Consider the following 18,751-nt stretch of genomic DNA (forward strand, 5'->3'; position numbering starts at 1 on the left):
TCTGGAACTCCATTCTACCATGTTCCCCCAGAAAAAAAAACCTTGCATCTCTTCTTATAAGATATCTTTGCTCTTATATTACCTGAATCCTTGTTGGTAGTAGTAACTATTTTAAAATGAAATATTTATATGCACTTGTGAATAATGAAATACTTACCAAAATATTTTTCTAAGGATTTTGACCACAATCTGGTTTAGTTGGCTTGATGTATGAAGATATTAAATAGTATTGAATCTTTATATAATGATTGTAAATATTGTAATTGTCACCATATCAAACAATCTCAAATTAGGCTGGAGAATGTTAGGCTTCTCATTATAGGACACTCACAAAAAGGATCAAGGATTATACATCTTAATCACAGTTTCTAATTGTAACATATGCATTCAATAATTTGTTCACTCTTACTTGTGTGTGTGTACTTAGGTTTTGCACCACTTAAAAACAAGCAAACGCAAACCTTGAAAAAAAATCCATTAGCAGAAAATTGCCCATGCCTATTCGGAATTCTTTTCTGTTGAATTCATGCAGATTTGCTGATATTATGTTTGAGTGTCTCTGGATATTCCTCCATTGAAGGAAACAGTTTTGTTAGAATCAGCCGATGTAATCTCTGTGTTTGGGAGTCTGCACATCTCTCATTCTGGACTGGTTGTACTAGTACCATCTGTCTCCATGGGGTTATCTAGATGATAACTATCATAATTAAGTGGCGTTGAAAGACGAGGCATTCATTGCACATGTTGTGGAAGTGATATGAATGTATATTTTATGCCCTGGAAAAAAATGACTTGGAATGCTAAATACGTCTATGTCAGACACTTTGCAAGTACAATTTGCAATGTATATCTATTTCTAACCTAAGGAAATGTACACTGAGGAACAAAAGCCACTTCATATTCTTAGATGTGAAGTGTTCTAGGGTCGCCATGTTAGGTAGCTGAAGCAAAACCAAGAATCTGTCCATCTTTAATGTCACAAGATTCCTTTTAGTTTTTACTTCTTTAAGTGTGCATTCCTAAAAATATAAGGCATGGTAATAGCAAACATACACAGACACCCATGCATCATGCTGTGGCTAGGAACAGAGGCTAGCAGAGGCAACCTGTTCAAGTCAAGTGTTTAGTTGGTGGTAAAGTCAGATATGTAATGTGAACAAACAGCATGGACACTGGCTCTGAAACTAGTGGTAAATATGGTTGTTAATTCAACATGAAAGGAGATGTTCCATCCCTTTAACAGAGGTTTAGTAAGTGGGAAAACTTTTCATGGCATCAGGGCTTTTTTTGTAACAGGAACTCCTTTGCATATTAGGCTACACCCTTCTGTTGTAGCCAATCCTCCAAGAGCTTACAGGGCTCTTCTTACAGGGCCTACTGTAAGCTCTTGGAGGATTGGCTACATCAGGGAGGTGTAGCCTAATATGCAAAGGAGTTCCTGCTACAAAAAAGCCCTGCATGGCATTAAGTTAAATAATATCACCTGATAATTGCTTCCAAATCAAATCTGATATTTGCCAACCCTAGTGGTAATAGAGAATGAGACTAGAAAAATAATAGAGAAAGTTCTGATAACCAGAAAAGTTCCATATGCTATTCTCTTTTGCACATGAAACACCAACCAGCAGTCAGTTACTGACTATGGAAGATTTTACAGCTACAGGAAGTGTTCCTTTGAACCGCAGAACTTCGAGGAAAGGTGAAATGGAAGACACTGTCAAGGAGGAACTTCCTGTAATCACCAAGGTCAGCTTGATAAAGGCTCCTGAGGATTTCAAAAGAAACAGCAGTCCTTCCAACACTTCGCACACTATAATTGAACCAACAAAAGAAGAGCCTGAGTAAGTGTTCTTCACGGCCTTTCATAGTCTTTACATTTTCATGTATTATTGTCACATCAAAATGCTCTGCAGCAATGTCAGGTCAGATAAACCTACTTCTCACTATTCTGTATGCAGTTATCTTCATTAGAAGTGTCTGGACAGCTCTGGAGCAAGATGATATTGAGAAGGGGCAGTTCTTGTATCCTTGTGATAGTAGACGCTGCAGCTGTAGAGCTTCTAGCTTCCTCAGATCTCTTCAAGGAATAAAAACCTTCTTTGAGAGGGAATGTAGCCATGTTTGAGAGCTGGTGTTGCATAGTGGTTAAAGAGTCAAACTGGGGCTATGGAAAGATGGATTAAAATCTCCACTCTGCCAAAAAAAAAACCCCGCAAAGGATAACCTTGAACCAATCACTCTCTCTCAGCCTGATCTACCTCACAGGATTATCATAAATTTAAAGTGGAGAGAGAACCGCAGATAAAATGTTATGGAACAAATTAATCTCAAATACAATTCAGTGTGTTACGCCCTGATGCCAGGATAGCACTATCAAGTTCACCTAGACAGATATGTTAAAACTTTCTCTAGCACTCTTCTGATGCTTTCGCAGCAACAAATAAATAATATTGCCATGGAAATTATCAAACTATGTCAGTTCTTCCAGTATCTACCAGGGAGGGTTTGCAGGCCCAGAACATGAAAGAACTCCTACATATTTAAGAATTATATTAAAAGAAAAAAAATCACCTGGTAGAGTTTTTCCCATAACTGTATTGCAACAATTAGAGAAACATGCCGTGTGCCAAGGATCCTAAGAAAGGTCTTTTGGGCCTGGATAGGGCTGCCAAGCCCCCAGTCTGGACGGGGAATGCCCCGCCCAGGAGGTTTCCAACCCGCTGGCCCACATTGGACTGGCGGGGGAAACCTCCTCCTACATCACTGGTGCGATGACATCAACCCAAAGTGATGTCATCAAAATGATGGCAACCGTGCAGGCCAATTCTAGGCATTTCAGGGAAAACGCTATGGTTTTCCCGGACGCTCTAGCCATTTGGCTAGAGCGTTCGGGAAAACCATAGAGTTTTCCTGGAGAAGCCTAGAGCGGCCCCCACATGGCCCCCACTATTTTGATGACGTCAAGTGTGGGTGATGTCATCGCTTTGCACACGCGCAAAGCACCACAAAAGTTCCCCACTCCGGGAAGCTGGAGACTTGGTAACCCTAGGCCTGGACCTAACACTATTAGCTTCTATAAAGCTAAGAGGGGGCATAAAATGTTCTACATAAATTATGTAGGACATTTTTATGCTACCTCCCCAGGCGTACAATATTTATTCATGAGGATCATGACTTTTCTAAATACCTGATGCTAAAATTTGTGTGTAGGGTTGCCAGATCCTACCTGGCAGCCAGCAGGGGATCCTTGGTCTTCTCTGGGATCTTCTGCTGTAAGTGCAAAGTGATGTCATCACATCACCAACATCATGCTAATGCTCTAGTTTTGGGACAAAACTCTATGGCCTGTAGCCAATTTTACCTTAGAATTTTACCCAAAAACTAGAGCGTCACCGCACAACATCGGTGATGTGATGATGTCAATTCTGGGCCACTGCGCCTTTCAGACCAGTTGTGGGCAGCATCTCCCACGACCAACCAGGTTGCTGGCATCAGGAAAGCACCCCACAAAAGTGGAGGCTCCCCTGCCCCTGGTGGGATCTTTCAACCCTATTTGTGTGTCAAATCTGTCGACTTGGATTCAAGTTATGACTATCAGCACAACTTGTTGGAAGTGAAGGCCTAGACACCGTCTCAAGCCTCAGCCTCTGTATGGGGGGTTGCAAACAAGTCAGTGCCTTTTTACTCTCCTGTCACTGTCCCTTTGATATAGGCTGCTAGCTTACATGGAAACAACTTCCTTCCTTCCATTCTGCCCTCTTACACTCGTCTCTTACACACAACAAAGAAGCACACTCTCTTTTTCAGCACAATGGATGCATGGTCCCCCTCTGGAGCCATGTCCATCCAAGATGGATAGATTAGTTCTGTCTATATCTCTAAAGCTTTACTATCTAGAAATGCATGGTTCTACACTGCTATGAGAGTCCTCTCCAAAGAGTGTTAGTGACTGCTGGTCTCTAGCCCTACCACGAAGAGCACCGGAGCATTGTGACATGCCTGGCACAATGACATCACTTGAAAGTGACATTATCACACCAGGCATGTTGTGGGGGGCACTCTAGCATTTGGAAAAAACTCTATGATAGCAATAGAGTTTCCCCCCAAGTGCTAGAGCATCCCCCCTGTGATGTGCCTGGCATGATAATGTCTCTTTGGGGTGACATCATCATGCCATGTGTAATTTGCACGCATGAGGAAATTCCGCCACCGGCAGCCAGGTAAGACCTGGCAACCCTAGGGCCAGCAATTGCAAGAAGCTGTTGATCCACAGAGCATAAAGCTCTTTGAGGAACATACCGGGAGAGACAGTCCTGAAGATTTGGGATTTTTAAAATTATGATTGTTTTCCCAAAGAAACGATACATTTGGGATACTGAAATCTACACGCACAAAAAATACCAGTAAGGTATTTTTCGGGTAGATTTTCAGCTTGGGTAGAACTGAATGCATACCACTATTTGTGAGCCAGTTTGGGCTCATCCTTAATCATGAGATGGAAACTGAATACTATTCTATGATGCCTTAAAGACTTCTATGAGAAGGAGGGAGGATAAGAGATTGGAAGCTACAAAATACCCTTTCTTTCCAAACTGAGGTGGCTAGTGATATATCCATATTTATGGCAGTCCTGAGAAGCAGACCACTACTATCTGCATTTTGAGGATGAAGAAATGGAGGTGGGGCCGGTAGTGAAATCAGCTATTGACCTTGTATTGGGAGGTGAGGGGCACCAGGTTTTAAGTCCCAGTTCAGCTATAAAGTAAACAGACAAATCACATATGTCAGCATAACCTGTCTCAAGACAAAATGGGACAAAATCCATTGTATCATCTACTCCTTGGAAGAAAGGTGGGATTATTATTAGATAAAAATTTCCCAAAGCATATAGTTTCAACTGAATCTTAGATATGAATCCCATATCTACTGCACTGCACTGTCTACCAGATAAACAACAGGCCAAGATGGAAAAGGCCTGCATGTCAGATGTATTATTGTGTTTTTTTGCACAGAGGGCTTAGAAATTGGCATGGAAAGTTGTCATGTGATTCATGGGAGTGATGGCCTTGTTCTTACCGAATTAGTAAGCCTACTTTTGGTCTGCAAAGTGATAGCTCACAAGAGTGAATGCTTCTCTGCAAATAAATAAATAAATAAAAATCCGGCACAGAAGAGTAGAAATTGGGGAGAATGGTCCTTTACCTGGCTTCTAGTTTTTTACATGCAGGGATTTTTTAAAGGGGGAAGCATCCTGTCATATGAGACCCCACTTGCATTTAGAAATGGTATAGCCCAGATGCAGAGTTCTCCTCTAATTGAGAACAAAACCTATGTGATAATTAGTCTTGGACATTAAGGCCCTGGTGTGGTACAGCAGCCTACATGGAAGTTGTAATATTTCAACTGAACCTTAGATAATGGCATAGAAAACAGATGTGTAAACAAAGAAAAGTTGGAATGCTTAAAAGGTATATGTGTATTTTACTCCCACCATACCTTACTGGCAAGTCTGAAACAGACAATTTCAGTTATCCATGAATTTCAGTTATCTATTACAGTGTAGTAGATCCACCTGGAAAGAACAATTATTGCAGTTTCTAGTGAACACTTCTTTCTCAGAATTTTTAAATTACCTCCTGGGGAAAGATATTTTCTCCCCCTCTAAAAGTAGTTTCACAATTTGGAGGTTCTTTTGGACTCTTCTTCCCGCTGGGATAGGCAGGGATCAAAAGTTGCCCAGAATTACTTTTATCAGCTTTGACTTTTCCTGGAGAAACCTGGCCTACCCATTATCATGCACACCTTGGTAACATCTATATTAGACTACTGTAACACATTGTACATGGGGCTGCTTCTAAAGACAGTTCAGGAACATCTTTTGGTTCAAAATGTAGCTGCAAGAGTATTCATGTAAATGAGCCAGAACAATTAGACCATGCCAATATTGCTACTACACTGTAAGACTGGCCAGTATTGCTACTTAGTAGTAGGAGTTTGTTTCCAGGCTCCTTGCACTGGAAGAAAATGCCACCAATGAACAGAAAAATTCTGTAGAATGTAATCCTCAGTAAACTAGTGCAAACTCATTAAGCACTGCATTGTTGGAGGATAATGTGGGAGGGAGAAGGAAAAGTTCCAGGGAATCCAGTCTGCAGAGATCTTCATAGATGAGCCTGAGATTTGAACCTGCACCTTGAACTGTTATTATCCAGTAGGGAATTTTCAGCTGAAATATATGTTAACTTTGCTTGCACCATCAGTCTTGGCCTTATATTTTTTAACCCATCACTGGTAAAACAGGTTTGTTAGTTTTTGAAATAATATACCCCCCCCCCCAGTAGGCTTCCCAATCCCCAGGTCCCAGAGGGGGATCCCCCGGTTTTACAGGCTTCCCCCCTCCCCCAGCCAGCTGGCCGGCGGGGGAAGCCCCGCCCCCACAACCATCATGCACCTCCATGAACGATTCCCATAGGGAATGATGGGGAATTGATCCGCGGGTATCAGGGGCTCTGGGGGGGGCTGTTTTTTGAGATAGAGGCACCAAATTTTCAGTATAGCATCTAGTGCCTCTCCCCAAAATACCTCCCAAGTTTCAAAAGGATTGGACCAGGGGGTCCAATTCTATAAACCCCAAAAGAAGGTGCCCCTATCCTTCATTATTTCCTATGGAAGGAAGGCATTTAAAAAGATGTGCAGTCCCTTTAAATGTGATGGCCAGAACTCCCTTGCAATTCAATTATGCTTGTCACACCCTTGCTTTTGGCTCCACCCCAATGTCTCCTGGCTCCACCCCCAAAGTCTCCTGGCTCCACCCCCAAAGTCCCCAGATATTTCTTGAATTGGACTTGGCAACCCTACCCCCCAGTAAAATCTGTTAACCAAAGGTAAAAATGAAATGAAAATATAAAGCATGAACCACTATATCTCTTTCAAATTGCTGTTAGTTCTCTGAAAAAAAAATTGTTTGCAGCCTCTCAAATATTTAGGAACTGTGTACATCATTCATCCCAAATTATTTGGAAGAAAGCTGAAATAAAAATGAAATTAATTTATTTGTTCCCTCTATAGAGACCTTAATTCTCTGCGGCACAACTCCCAGCCAATAGACAGGCCACATGTGCTTCTCTTGCTGCTTCATCAGAAGGATTTGGAAATCAAAGGTCTGAAAAATGCTGCCCGGGGGCATCCACCTGACCGGCTTGCCTGCATTTTGCAAGAGCTTGTGAGAACACGACAAAAAGGACCATTGAAGAAGTGAGTAATAGACAGAATGGGCATTTGATCAAAACTTCAGTATGTAGTAGTCACATCTCCAGTATATCCAGGTGTAAATCTGTACTCCCATGTATACATGCACATAAAACTGCCTTGTACTTATTTGGACTATTGGTCAATAAAGATCAATATTGTCTGCTTTGACTGGCAGCAGCTTTCCAGGGTCTCAGGTAGAGGTTTTTCTTACCAAGTTCTACCTGATTAATTTTAGGGGAGTTGCCAGGGATTGAACCTAGAACTTTCTACATGTGAAGCAGATGTACCACTGAACCACACACTCTCCTTGAAAATTGAGTGTCATGAAAATCTGGATTGTGCAAAATCAGATAACAAACAGGGTCATTGGCCATCAGTAACAGCTGACAGTAGAATAGGCAGTAAGTGTAGAAATTATTCAGTGATGGGTGAAGGGCAGCCCCGTAGTTAGGGGCTGCAGGGGGAGGGGGCCCTTTAAATCATGCAGGAGGCTAGTGACTGTTCCTGCCATCCCTCCTGCATAATTTAGACCCCACTGATCAGATGATTTCTGGGCTGTATAAATGGCATGGGAGGGGCAGCAGCTGCTCCTGGATGCCCCTCCCATGTGATTTAAATCAGGGATTGCGCCTTCTTAGTAGCAGCCCCCTACTGGTGGAACCAGCTGCTGGAAGAGGTTAGAACCTAGTGGGACTTCGCAGAGTTCCACAAGGCCTGTAAGACCACACTCTTCCGGCTTGCTTTCAGCTGACTTTGAGACTTATAACAGCGGGAGGAATCCAGGAAATACTGATGTCATCGAACCTGAATAACACCAGAATGTTATTAGCGCCAACTGTTTTAAATTGTTTTAAATTTAATTGATTTTATTTTGATGATGCACTAACGTGTTAGTCTCTTATTGTTATTATGACTATTGCCCTGAGTCGGCCTCGATGGGGAGGGTGGGGTATAAATTTAATAAACCTATAACCTTAAATCACGCAGGAGGGAGGCAGCAGCCTTGGGTGAGGGGCCCCCAAAACTGTCAGGGGGCCAGGCCCCATGGGCCCCTGGTTAGCTACGGGCCTGGTGAAGGGTGTTATGTAAATGAATCAATGGAAATCACAAAAGTGAGGTTCAAACATTATTGGCAGATTGGTCTACCTAATGGAAGATTAACAGCACATTATCAAGCTAAATTATAGTACAACATACACAATTTTTGTAGGACGCAAATGGAAAGCTAGAGATAGTAATGGCAATGCCTGTACTCTGCTTATTATGAATCTATTGAAAACTGGTTAACAGGGATGTGGAAATCTCCAGAATGGGAAATGGTAGTCATTATGTTTTAGTTTATGTTTGTCTGTCCTGCAAAATTCAGATTACTTCCTGGTTAGTTAATAACTTCCAAAACTGGAGGATTCATCTTTTAAACAAATGATTTTATTTTTAGCACTTATTTTGTATTTATTTATAGTCTACCTTTCTCACAGAGACTTAAGGCAGATTACGCATGGTGAGTCATTACAATCAACAAAATAAATAATTCAGTAATCAGGGCATTAGAATTTTAGAAGCCTGCAACCACCAGAAAGAACTGAAGCATAGCATAACTAATAACATGGCACATTAAGTGGTACAGACATTACAACATAGGAGCCCACTTACAATAAGCTATGCACAGCAGTATAGATCTCAGTCTCAATCATTTACCCAAGTCTGTAAAGCCTTTTGTACAGTGCAATCCTATTACCTGCCCCAAACCCCCCTCTAGAGCAGGGGTGTTGAACTCATCTGTTATGAAGGCCGAATCTGATATAAATAGGACTTTGTGGGGCCAGGCCATGCGTATAATAAAATGTAATGCCAGGTAGTGGAGATATAAACTGTATAAAGAGTATAGAGAAACACAATTAAAGATATTATTGTTTACTTTAAATACAAACATGCTTAAAACTCTTGCAGTGCTTTGTTCATCCTCCATCTTCTGTGCAGACACACATTGGGACTGCCTTAGGGCAGGCCTACTGTGGAGATTGATTAACTAGCTTTAAAAGTTCTTAAAAAGGAACAACAGTTACAGGTAAGTGCAACTCTGATTTTAAAATGGAAAGATGGGGGAATAGTGGGATTTGGCAGTGCAACTTTAAAAATAAAACATAAAAAAAGCACAAGAATCACAGCAGAAACTAAAAATATAGACCAAAAATATAAAATGCTCTGGGCTTAGGAAAACATGAAATGGCTGGATATTGCAAGCTCCTCCCACTGCCCCCAGATCTACTCAAATTGGCAATGGCTTTTCAGTATAATATAATATACTGTAAATATTATACAGTATAATATCCCACTTTGACTGTGGGTTCCCAGGTTAGAGTACTCACTAGGCACCAGTGCTAAACTCCATTCAGCAGACACATGCTGACTCAAAGCATCAGCCCTTTATTTGCATGTTCCACAACTCTAGCAAGGAACAGCTTCTAACTGGCCATATAATTGCTAAAAAGCGAAACTGAGCTCCACTCCATTAAAACACATTACTGCGCAGACAAAGTTGCAAGGAAAACATGGAATGGATTTTCCATTAATCCAAAATCCATTCTGCATTTTCTTTGCAGTTTTGCAAGCCCACAATTTCTTCCTGCTTTAGCCTGCAAAGACAAAGTAGAAGGAGATGGGAACTTCACCCTCCGAGTTTCAAAGGGTGAGGACAGGAGGAGGGGAGAAAAGAGCCTCATGGGCCAGATTAAAATCCTGGTGGGCCAATTTTGTCCCGTGGGCCAGACATTTGACACCCCTGCTCTAGAGGCTTTAAAAGCTGAAGCCTGGGATTCAGAGGAACAAATAGATGAATCATTTTAATCAAGGCCCAGCAGGAACTCATTTGCATGTTAGGCCACACCCCTGGTGCCAAGTCAGCCCAAACTGCGTTCCTGTGCATTCTGCTCAAAAAAAGCCCTGATTTTTATGCTATAACATTAGTGTATGTTGGTTGCCATTTTAAAAAAACTCAAAAAGCTCTTAGGTGGAGGTGGAAATTGTTATGTATTTGCTTTGTCACGTGCATTTTACTGGGTTCTGTTGCCTGAGCCTGAGATAGGCACTCCTTGCATACCAGGATCCTGAAGCCTGGAAGAACTGGCCAATCAGGATGCTAGGCATGTAACAACTTAGAACAGCTGCAAATGAAGGATTCTGAAGCGAGCCCATAGGAGTAACTGTTGCCTGCTGGGGGGGGGGGGGGTTGGCGGCGTAGTTAGTCATGGCCAGAGTGTATATAATGAGTGAAGTGCCTGTGCTGTTTGTGACTGTTTCTTCTTGAAATAAAATGTTCTTGGTTGATTCAAGGAAGATGGTCTGATGCAAGCAGGATCTTTCTATCCCCAAACTGACATTCTACACTTGAATCATGGAATCATAGAAACCAGCTCTTATGAGTTTATGATTCTACAATTCTAGAGTCGAAAATCAGTTTGGGGACAGGGCTGAATCAGGATTAACCTTTTCTGATTGCCTGTTAGGTTTGCCAGTTTCCCGCAGCCACCAGCGGGGGATGAAGTGTAGGGTTGTGAGCTCCAGGATGGGAAACTCCTGGGGACTTGGGATGGAGCCTGGGGAGGTCAGGGACCTCGGTGCAATGCCATTGACTCCACCCTCACTACATCCATTTTCTCCAGGGGAACTGATCTCTGTAGATGTGGAGATGAGCTGTAATTCCAGGGGATCCCTGGGTCCTACCTGGAGGCTGGCATCCCTGTGTGGTAGTCTATGCACTTATGTGCAGTCATGCATCATTTAAAGTCAATGCATTTTTTAAAAAATGAGTATGAAAAGAGCAAACTACCACTAAAGACATAAAAACCCTAAAATGCATATGCAGGGTGAAGTTGTGTCACTTATCATCACCAGAGAGCCAGTGTGGTGTTGTGGCTAGAGTGCTGGATTCTGACTGGAGGAACATGCAGGTTGGACATGATGCTCCCCATTTTGTTTGGATCATTCACTATGGTAGTTGTGTGGATAAAAAGGCAGGAGGCAAACCCTTTGTAATCTATGAGTCTTGCACATTCAAATTCCCTGTAGCTATTTCAGCAACAGATACACTAACTAGAGCAGGGGAGTCAAACTCATTTGTTATGAGGGATGGATCTGGCACAAATGAGAGTCTGGCCGGGCCATGTCAGGCCGGGCCATGTGTGTACCTATTTAAGTTTAGGTAGCAGAGATATAGACTTTATAAAGGATACAGACAAATGCAATTAAAGATTTAAAAAAACCCCACCCTTAAAACATGCTTAAAACATTAGTACTCGGTCTTAAAGGTGCTTTTTTTTGTATTTCTCCCATGGGAACCAGGGAACTGGGCAAAGGAAGCTCTTTCCTTCCTTCCTCAGGGGACCCAGATGGGAAGGAGCCTCAGCCAATATAAGGAAGAGAGGCTTGACTCAGTAGCTCTGCTGTGTGATTGAGAGAGCCTGACAAAGCAAGCTCTGCCTCCTCCCCCTTCCTCCCTAAGGAGGAAGGAACCTCAGCCAATGGAGAAAATAAAAATTTTGTTCTGTAGCTGCTGTGTGATTGAGTAAGCCTTGCAAAGCAAGCTGTTATGCAGAAGGAAACAAGAGCGAGAGAGAAGGAAGCAGATGACAGCCAGTTCCTCAGGTGCCTGATAGGAGCCCTCCAGGGGCCTGATTTGGCTTTCGGGCTGCATGTTTGACACCCCTGAGCTAGAGGAAGGATTACACTTCCCAGTGGCATATTATATGAATGCTGAGAAAATGTGGTCTGTTTGCAACCCAAGGGCTACAGCAAGAAAAGATGTCTTATTTCCACACAAAGAATTTACTTCTTTAGAATATTTTAATGCCACCTCTCCAAAAACAAACAAAACGTTAAAAGATATTAGAACCCATAATTAAAAACCCAGCCCAGCATAAAAACATAGACCACAAAAACAGACCACTGACAGCTTAAAATGACAGTTTCCAAATGAAAATGGTGTTAAAAGTTAGCCTGTTAATTAGAAGCCTGGGTGAACAGAAACCTCTTGTCCTGGTGCCTAAAAGAAAGCAACATAGGTGTCAGGCGAGCCTCAAGGGGAAGTCTTTAAGTGACATGCTATTACTCAGAATGTGTAACAGCTCTCTTGCCCTGAAAAACCCTTTTGTCTTATGGGTTTCTGACGTGGCTACATAATTATTCCTGCTGGTTTTCTTTCGTTCTGCCTTGTTTTCTAAATTTAAAGCTGGAGTTTAAATTGCACAACTTGGAAATGGCAATCAAGCAAGACTTTACCCTGCCTTGGAGAATGTTCTCATCTAAAGTACATGCTGCTATCACACAAGGCATGACATCAGTACTAGGTGCTTTCACATGGCAACCATTTGCAAGTGGACTTTGCCATTCTTACTCAGTAAAATTCCAGTCACAAAGTGTGTGTGTGAACGTACCCACCACTGCAAAGGCAATGTCTAGAGGAGGGAGACAAGACACAACCAGTGCTGAGAGAAATCGGAGTAAGGTTGTCAGTGTTCTCAGAGCTTAGACTTCGCCTTTAGCTAACTTGATGTGATTGTTGGTTATAAACTGGGGAGAGCATGGCTGATTGTCTTATAGGTAATAGACAACTTATAGGCTTTATAGGTGATAGACAACCATTAACACATGCATTACAATCTATTTAGTTTTAGTGCCTAACAGTCATAACTAGGGATGGATGCAGTCCAGAAATATGGTGGTCCATGGGGTTTCCAGACCCCTAAACCACAAACCTGCACATTTAACAGACGGGGTCATGATCTGTTTGGTCCATGACGCTGCATGACTTACAAAGCCTTTTGCAAGTCCTGCCAACATGGACCTTAAAACCTATTGGGAGGGTTGTGGGAGGTCCATGTCAGAGGGATGGCATGGACTGGTCTCACAGACATGACCTAGGCCCCAGTCTATGGAAAAATTAGGTCTGTGGTCCGGTCCATGCCCATCCCTATTCATAATGATAAACGACCCAATTGACTGTATGTGATGTTAATCTCATTAATGGCACAACAGTAGTTGACCAAAGAACAGCCTGTGCCTGCTTACTGTGGTGTGCATGCTGCTGTGCCTGTGTCAAAATTGGTCACAAGGCCTTTGCACTCTCCATTCACCTCCTCTCTTAGAACTTTCAAAACTTTCCCCATAAAACCAAGATATTTAAACACAGAATGTACACACCTAGCAGAGCAGCAGATGGGGAGAAGTGAGCAAGCTGTAAACAGAACAATTTTTGTGTTTGTGTCTCCCTGCCCCTAACCCAGTCCTGTGTTAGCAGCCAAGGGTGGCCCAAGAAGAGTCTAGAAGAAGAAATTATTATTGAGGAAGTTCTTGAAGGAGGACAAGTGTCACTTTTTAAAAAGAGCAAGGGGATGCCATTGCAGGCATAGACAGAGAAAGGTAAAGGTTAACGGGGGGGGGGAGTGTATGGGAGAAGAGGGCTCAGATCACCTCATAACCTTCCTCCTCTTGTTCTAAAATTGTATTTCCCTTTGTATGTGATTGGAGCAGTGTGCTATCAGTCTACATAATTTGAGCCTGCGAGGTCTTCTTATTGTCATCTTAGTGCAAAGATTGTGAAGTTACTTGGCCTAACCTTCTGAAGTTTAACAGCAATAGCTTTAGTTTATTGCTTTTAGATTCTAAGAGGCCTGTTCATGCTGTATCCCAGTGGTACGGTATTGCTGTCTGTGCTTAGCTGCTTATATGAAGCCATGCACATATGATCTGAGAAGAGCTTCTATTTAAAGTAAACTTCCTCATTCTAACCTAATCTGTGCTGTTCCACACAACTTCTAATTGTGCAGAGAGCCACCCAAATGGCAACTATATCACTAGGACAATATAAGAATTTGGTCTAGCTGGAAAAAATCTATTTGCATTATAAAGAAGGGGAGATGAATTTAAGTCAGAGGTGTCAAACATGCAGCCCGGGGGCCGAATCAGGCCCCTGAGCAACTGGCTGTCATCTGCTTCCTGCTCCCTCTCTCTTACTTCTTCCTGCATCACAGCTTGCTTTCCCATGCTTGCTCAATCACACAGGAGCTACAGAGCAAAGCTTCTATTTTCTCTATGGGCTGAGGCTCCTCCCTTGGGGAGGAATGGGAGGAAGGATAGCTTGCTTTGCCAGACTCTCTCAATTACACAGCAGAGCTACTGAGCCAAGCCTCTCTTCCTTCTATTGGCTGAGTCTCCTCCTCCTCCTGGTCCCCTGGGGAAGGAAGAAAAGAGCCAGAGCTTGCTTTGCCCAGTTCCTTGGATTGCATAGGAGAGATACAAAGAAAGTGTCATTAAGACCAACAAGTGCTAATGTTTTAAGCATATTTTATTTTAAGCTTTTTAAAAACTTTGTGTTTGTTTGAGTTCTTTATAAAGTTTATATCTTTGCTACCTAGCATTACATTTTATGACACACATGACGTGGTCCAACAAGGTCTCATTTATGTCATATCCGGCCCTCATAACAAATGAGTTCGACACCCTTAGATTAGGTTTTGTGGGAGTGTGTGGACAAATGTGTTCTGTTTGGGGGCTACAACCCTCCCTCCCCCCCCACATTCATTTAGAGAAATTTCTTTGTTGGCAGAAGGCCAGGAAGCAGGAGAGAAGGTAATTGTTCTCAAGCACCCTTATCCCATTGATGGCACACCCAAGCACACCCAGTACTTAAGGCTAGGTTACACAAATACTTCTAGCCAACAAGGAACAACCAGAAGGCCATCTCACGCCTTGGCAGGAATGTGACACATTGGAGGGGGACACAGACTTAGGAGTGCCAAATGCCATGTAGTTGCTCTTCCTAGGAAGGAAAGGAAGAGAATAAATGATGCACGTAGTGGGCAGACAGAGGAGATCAATTCCCAGGGCACAATCCCCTGGAACGAGATCCATTTTGGCTGATTTCTTCTGAAGGAAGAAATCACATCTTGATGTCTGCCTCAGCCACATGGAACTAACAAAGGGCAGGCAGCCTGAACAAAGACTAATGGGAAGCTTTTAGAATGCTACAACTTTTAAGTTAATTATATTTATTTACATGGTTTTTACCCTGCCTTCATAGGGCCACCAGTTTAAAGAGCTTGCCACAGAATAAGACCAGCCTTCGACAACATATTGCAATCCCTTGTATTTAGTTTTGTTTCGTTTTAAAAAAAAATTATATGATGCCCGGAAATGTAATGAAAATTTGGTTTCTATGGGGAGTTATAGCTAGGACTTCAAGGAAAGTTATCTCCATTATGAAGTATAGACCACAGAACATAGAAATTATTGGTTTGGACAGTAAGCCAATTGGTATGTCTGTTCCTTTCATATCGGGTTGATGTTTCCCATACACTGTTAAGAAATTAAAGCAATGTTTTAACTGTTTGTTTGTTTGTGTGGGTCTGTATAGAAGCCAAACTGAAGATATTCTTCAGAAAGAAATAGAGAAACTGAACTCTGAGCTGAAAGCTGCCCAAGAGAACCACATGAAGGTAAACAGATGAAGATAATGCTGGGTTGCCATTAAACTTTGACAGTTTAAAAAGCATAAACATTTGCAGGCAACAAAAGAAAACTGCGCAGCACTATGAATATATTCCTATATTGCTATTTTAACAATCTACCAGGCACCAATATTTCCACAATGAAAATTACTATACAGAGTTATTGATACAAAGTGATACTTAGTCCATAAATCCACAAATACTTTAAATGCAGAATACCCAAATTGCAGAATATTTTAGATTATTGGCAGTCTCTTGTAAATATTCCTCCTCTTCAGTCAATGTAGAGTTATACTTTGGAGTGGGAACATATCCTAATCCCAAATTTAACACTCATATTCCACTAGATGTTAAAGGCTGAGGTGAGAGATTCACTATTAAACTTTCTTCTTCCCCTTGCAATTCTGATAAGCCCCCCCAAAAGAACTTTTAGCCTGCTGTTTGGTCTTCCTATCAGGTAAAAAATGTTGGGGGTGGGGAAGCCTCACCACCAGAAGTACTAGCCATCTCTTCTCCATCCGAAGTTTCTGCATCTATCAGCCCAAGTCACACGTTTACTCTTGGGTCTTTCCAATATATACCACCAGTATACTTTTACCTGAGAATAATCTTTACAATCCCTCTCTTATTTTCTAAACTTAATCTCTTTTGTTTGTTTCTCAAAAGCCCTAAGTTCCTGTTGAATCTTTTAAATATTTTCTTCAAAACTGTCCTGCCCTACGGTGATTTTAATATTTACCTCTATATGTTGTCCACTTCCTTTGTTGCCCTTTCTAATACCAATCCTGGTGCAACTGTAATTGTTTTTAGCAGCAAGATCAATTTCAGGCAAATGGTATAATGTTATCTTGGGTCTTGACAGCTCTAGTGGACACATCCTAAAAGCTAGGCAGTTTTCACAAGAGCTGCTTAAAGTGGTTCTCATCACCTGCCCATCTATGTTTTAGGTAGTTTTATATTAAAACATTTCTCTCTCCATTTCTACCTGGCAAGCAGGACAGTAACCTAAGCATCAATTTGGTGGATAGAAGGTGGCACCTTCTGGGCAAGTGCCACTGCCACAAGGGTTCCAAGGTGGACTGCAGTGGCATTTTCTCTACATGCCCGCTTAGATTGTACCTGTCTAGGTATCACAAGAGAGAAGGCACATGGTTTATGCTGCTGCTCTTCACATAGAATCTGTCCAAGGTGGGCTGCGGATGATGTGCTTATGCAGCTTACCTCATATCTGTTGTCTTCTTAGGATCCTCCATTTGAAGAGCGGCAATAGAGGTGTTCTTTCTGTCCCCTGCTTGAGCCTGTAACGGCAGTGGGGGGTGTTTTATTTTTGAGGTGGTTCAGTAGCCTGAATTGTCCCTGTTCACAAGTGGCACATACCAAATGAAAAGGTGTTCTTAACCTCATTTATGAAATGGCGCTCAAATCTTGTTGTTTGTTCATTCTATTAGCATTACTGTCTATTGCTAAGTTCCTCAGAAGGCTTGTCAGACTTCTGCTACCTGTTTTGTAGATTATTATGGCATAATCTGAACCATATTGGTCACTAGACAATAATGCGATCAGAGATGTATGCCTAACTTTTAATGAGATCATTTTTGACTGCTGGTTGTTTTTGATTGATGATTGGAGCTTACATTGTCTATCAGTTTTTCTCACCTTTCCTCCAAGAAGGTCAAGGCACAAGCATACATAATTCTCTTGCCCCATTTAATTCCCACACCAACCCTGAGAGGTGGCTCAAGTTGAGGGATAAAGGCTGGTCCAAGTGGTCCAACCCAGAGCACCTTAGTTCTAGGCCAGTACTTTAACATCACACTGTTGCAAATCACACACCATCAAATGTTGCTTACAAAATCCCTGCCTTTGCTAGGGACAAGTGTTACCCATCAGACTGCTTAGCCTAGCTTTCTCCTAAACAGGCTGATTTTCTATATGTAGGTTTTCTACATATCATGGAGTAAAAGGACAGGTCCTCTTGTGGATCAAAAACTGGCTGAGTAATAGGAAGCAGAGAGTGAGTATAAATGGGCAGTCTTCGCAGTGGAGGACGGTAAGCAGTGGGGTGCCGCAGGGCTCGGTACTGGGTCCCATGCTCTTTAACTTGTTCATAAATGATTTAGAGTTGGGAGTGAGCAGTGAAGTGGCCAAGTTTGCGGATGACACTAAATTGTTCAGGGTGGTGAGAACCAGAGAGGATTGTGAGGAACTCCAAAGGGATCTGTTGAGGCTGGGTGAGTGGGCGTCAACGTGGCAGATGCGGTTCAATGTGGCCAAGTGCAAAGTAATGCACATTGGGGCTAAGAATCCCAGCTACAAATACAAGTTGATGGGGTGTGAACTGGCAGAGACTGATCAAGAGAGAGATCTTGGGGTCATGATAGATAACTCACTGAAAGTGTCAAGACAGTGTGCGTCTGCAATAAAAAAGGCCAATGCCATGCTGGGAATTATTAGGAAGGGAATTGAAAACAAATCAGCCAGTATCATAATGCCCCTGTATAAATCGATGGTGCGGTCTCATTTGGAGTACTGTGTGCAGTTCTGGTCGCCGCACCTCAAAAAGGATATTATAGCTTTAGAGAAGGTGCAGAGAAGGGCAACTAGAATGATTAAAGGGCTGGAGCACTTTCCCTATGAAGAAAGGTTGAAACGCTTGGGACTCTTTAGCTTGGAGAAACGTCGACTGCGGGGTGACATGATAGAGGTTTACAAGATAATGCATGGAATGGAGAAAGTAGAGAAAGAAGTACTTTTCTCCCTTTCTCACAATACAAGAACTCGTGGGCATTCGATGAAATTGCTGAGCAGACAGGTTAAGACGGATAAAAGGAAGTACTTCTTCACCCAAAGGGTGATTAACATGTGGAATTCACTGCCACAGGAGGTGGTGGCGGCCACAAGTATAGCCACCTTCAAGAGGGGTTTAGATAAAAATATGGAGCACAGGTCCATCAGTGGCTATTAGCCACAGTGTATGTGTGTATATAACATTTTTT

General features: G+C 42.3%; 1 protein-coding gene across 1 annotated transcript in view; it reads left to right on the forward strand.

The window, feature by feature from the left end:
• The first annotated feature begins 1,641 nt into the window (after nucleotides 1-1,641).
• LMNTD2 (lamin tail domain containing 2) overlaps nucleotides 1,642-18,751 on the forward strand; it is a 76,255-nt gene continuing 59,145 nt past the window's right edge. The window contains exons 1-3 of the mRNA XM_060262405.1: nucleotides 1,642-1,841; nucleotides 7,069-7,254; nucleotides 15,662-15,743. Of these exons, the coding sequence (XP_060118388.1) occupies nucleotides 1,642-1,841; nucleotides 7,069-7,254; nucleotides 15,662-15,743 (468 nt within the window). The remainder of the gene's footprint in view (nucleotides 1,842-7,068; nucleotides 7,255-15,661; nucleotides 15,744-18,751) is intronic.

This window comes from Heteronotia binoei, chromosome 21 (genome assembly GCF_032191835.1).
Source record: "Heteronotia binoei isolate CCM8104 ecotype False Entrance Well chromosome 21, APGP_CSIRO_Hbin_v1, whole genome shotgun sequence".
In the NCBI taxonomy this organism is placed as follows: Eukaryota; Metazoa; Chordata; class Lepidosauria; order Squamata; family Gekkonidae; genus Heteronotia; species Heteronotia binoei.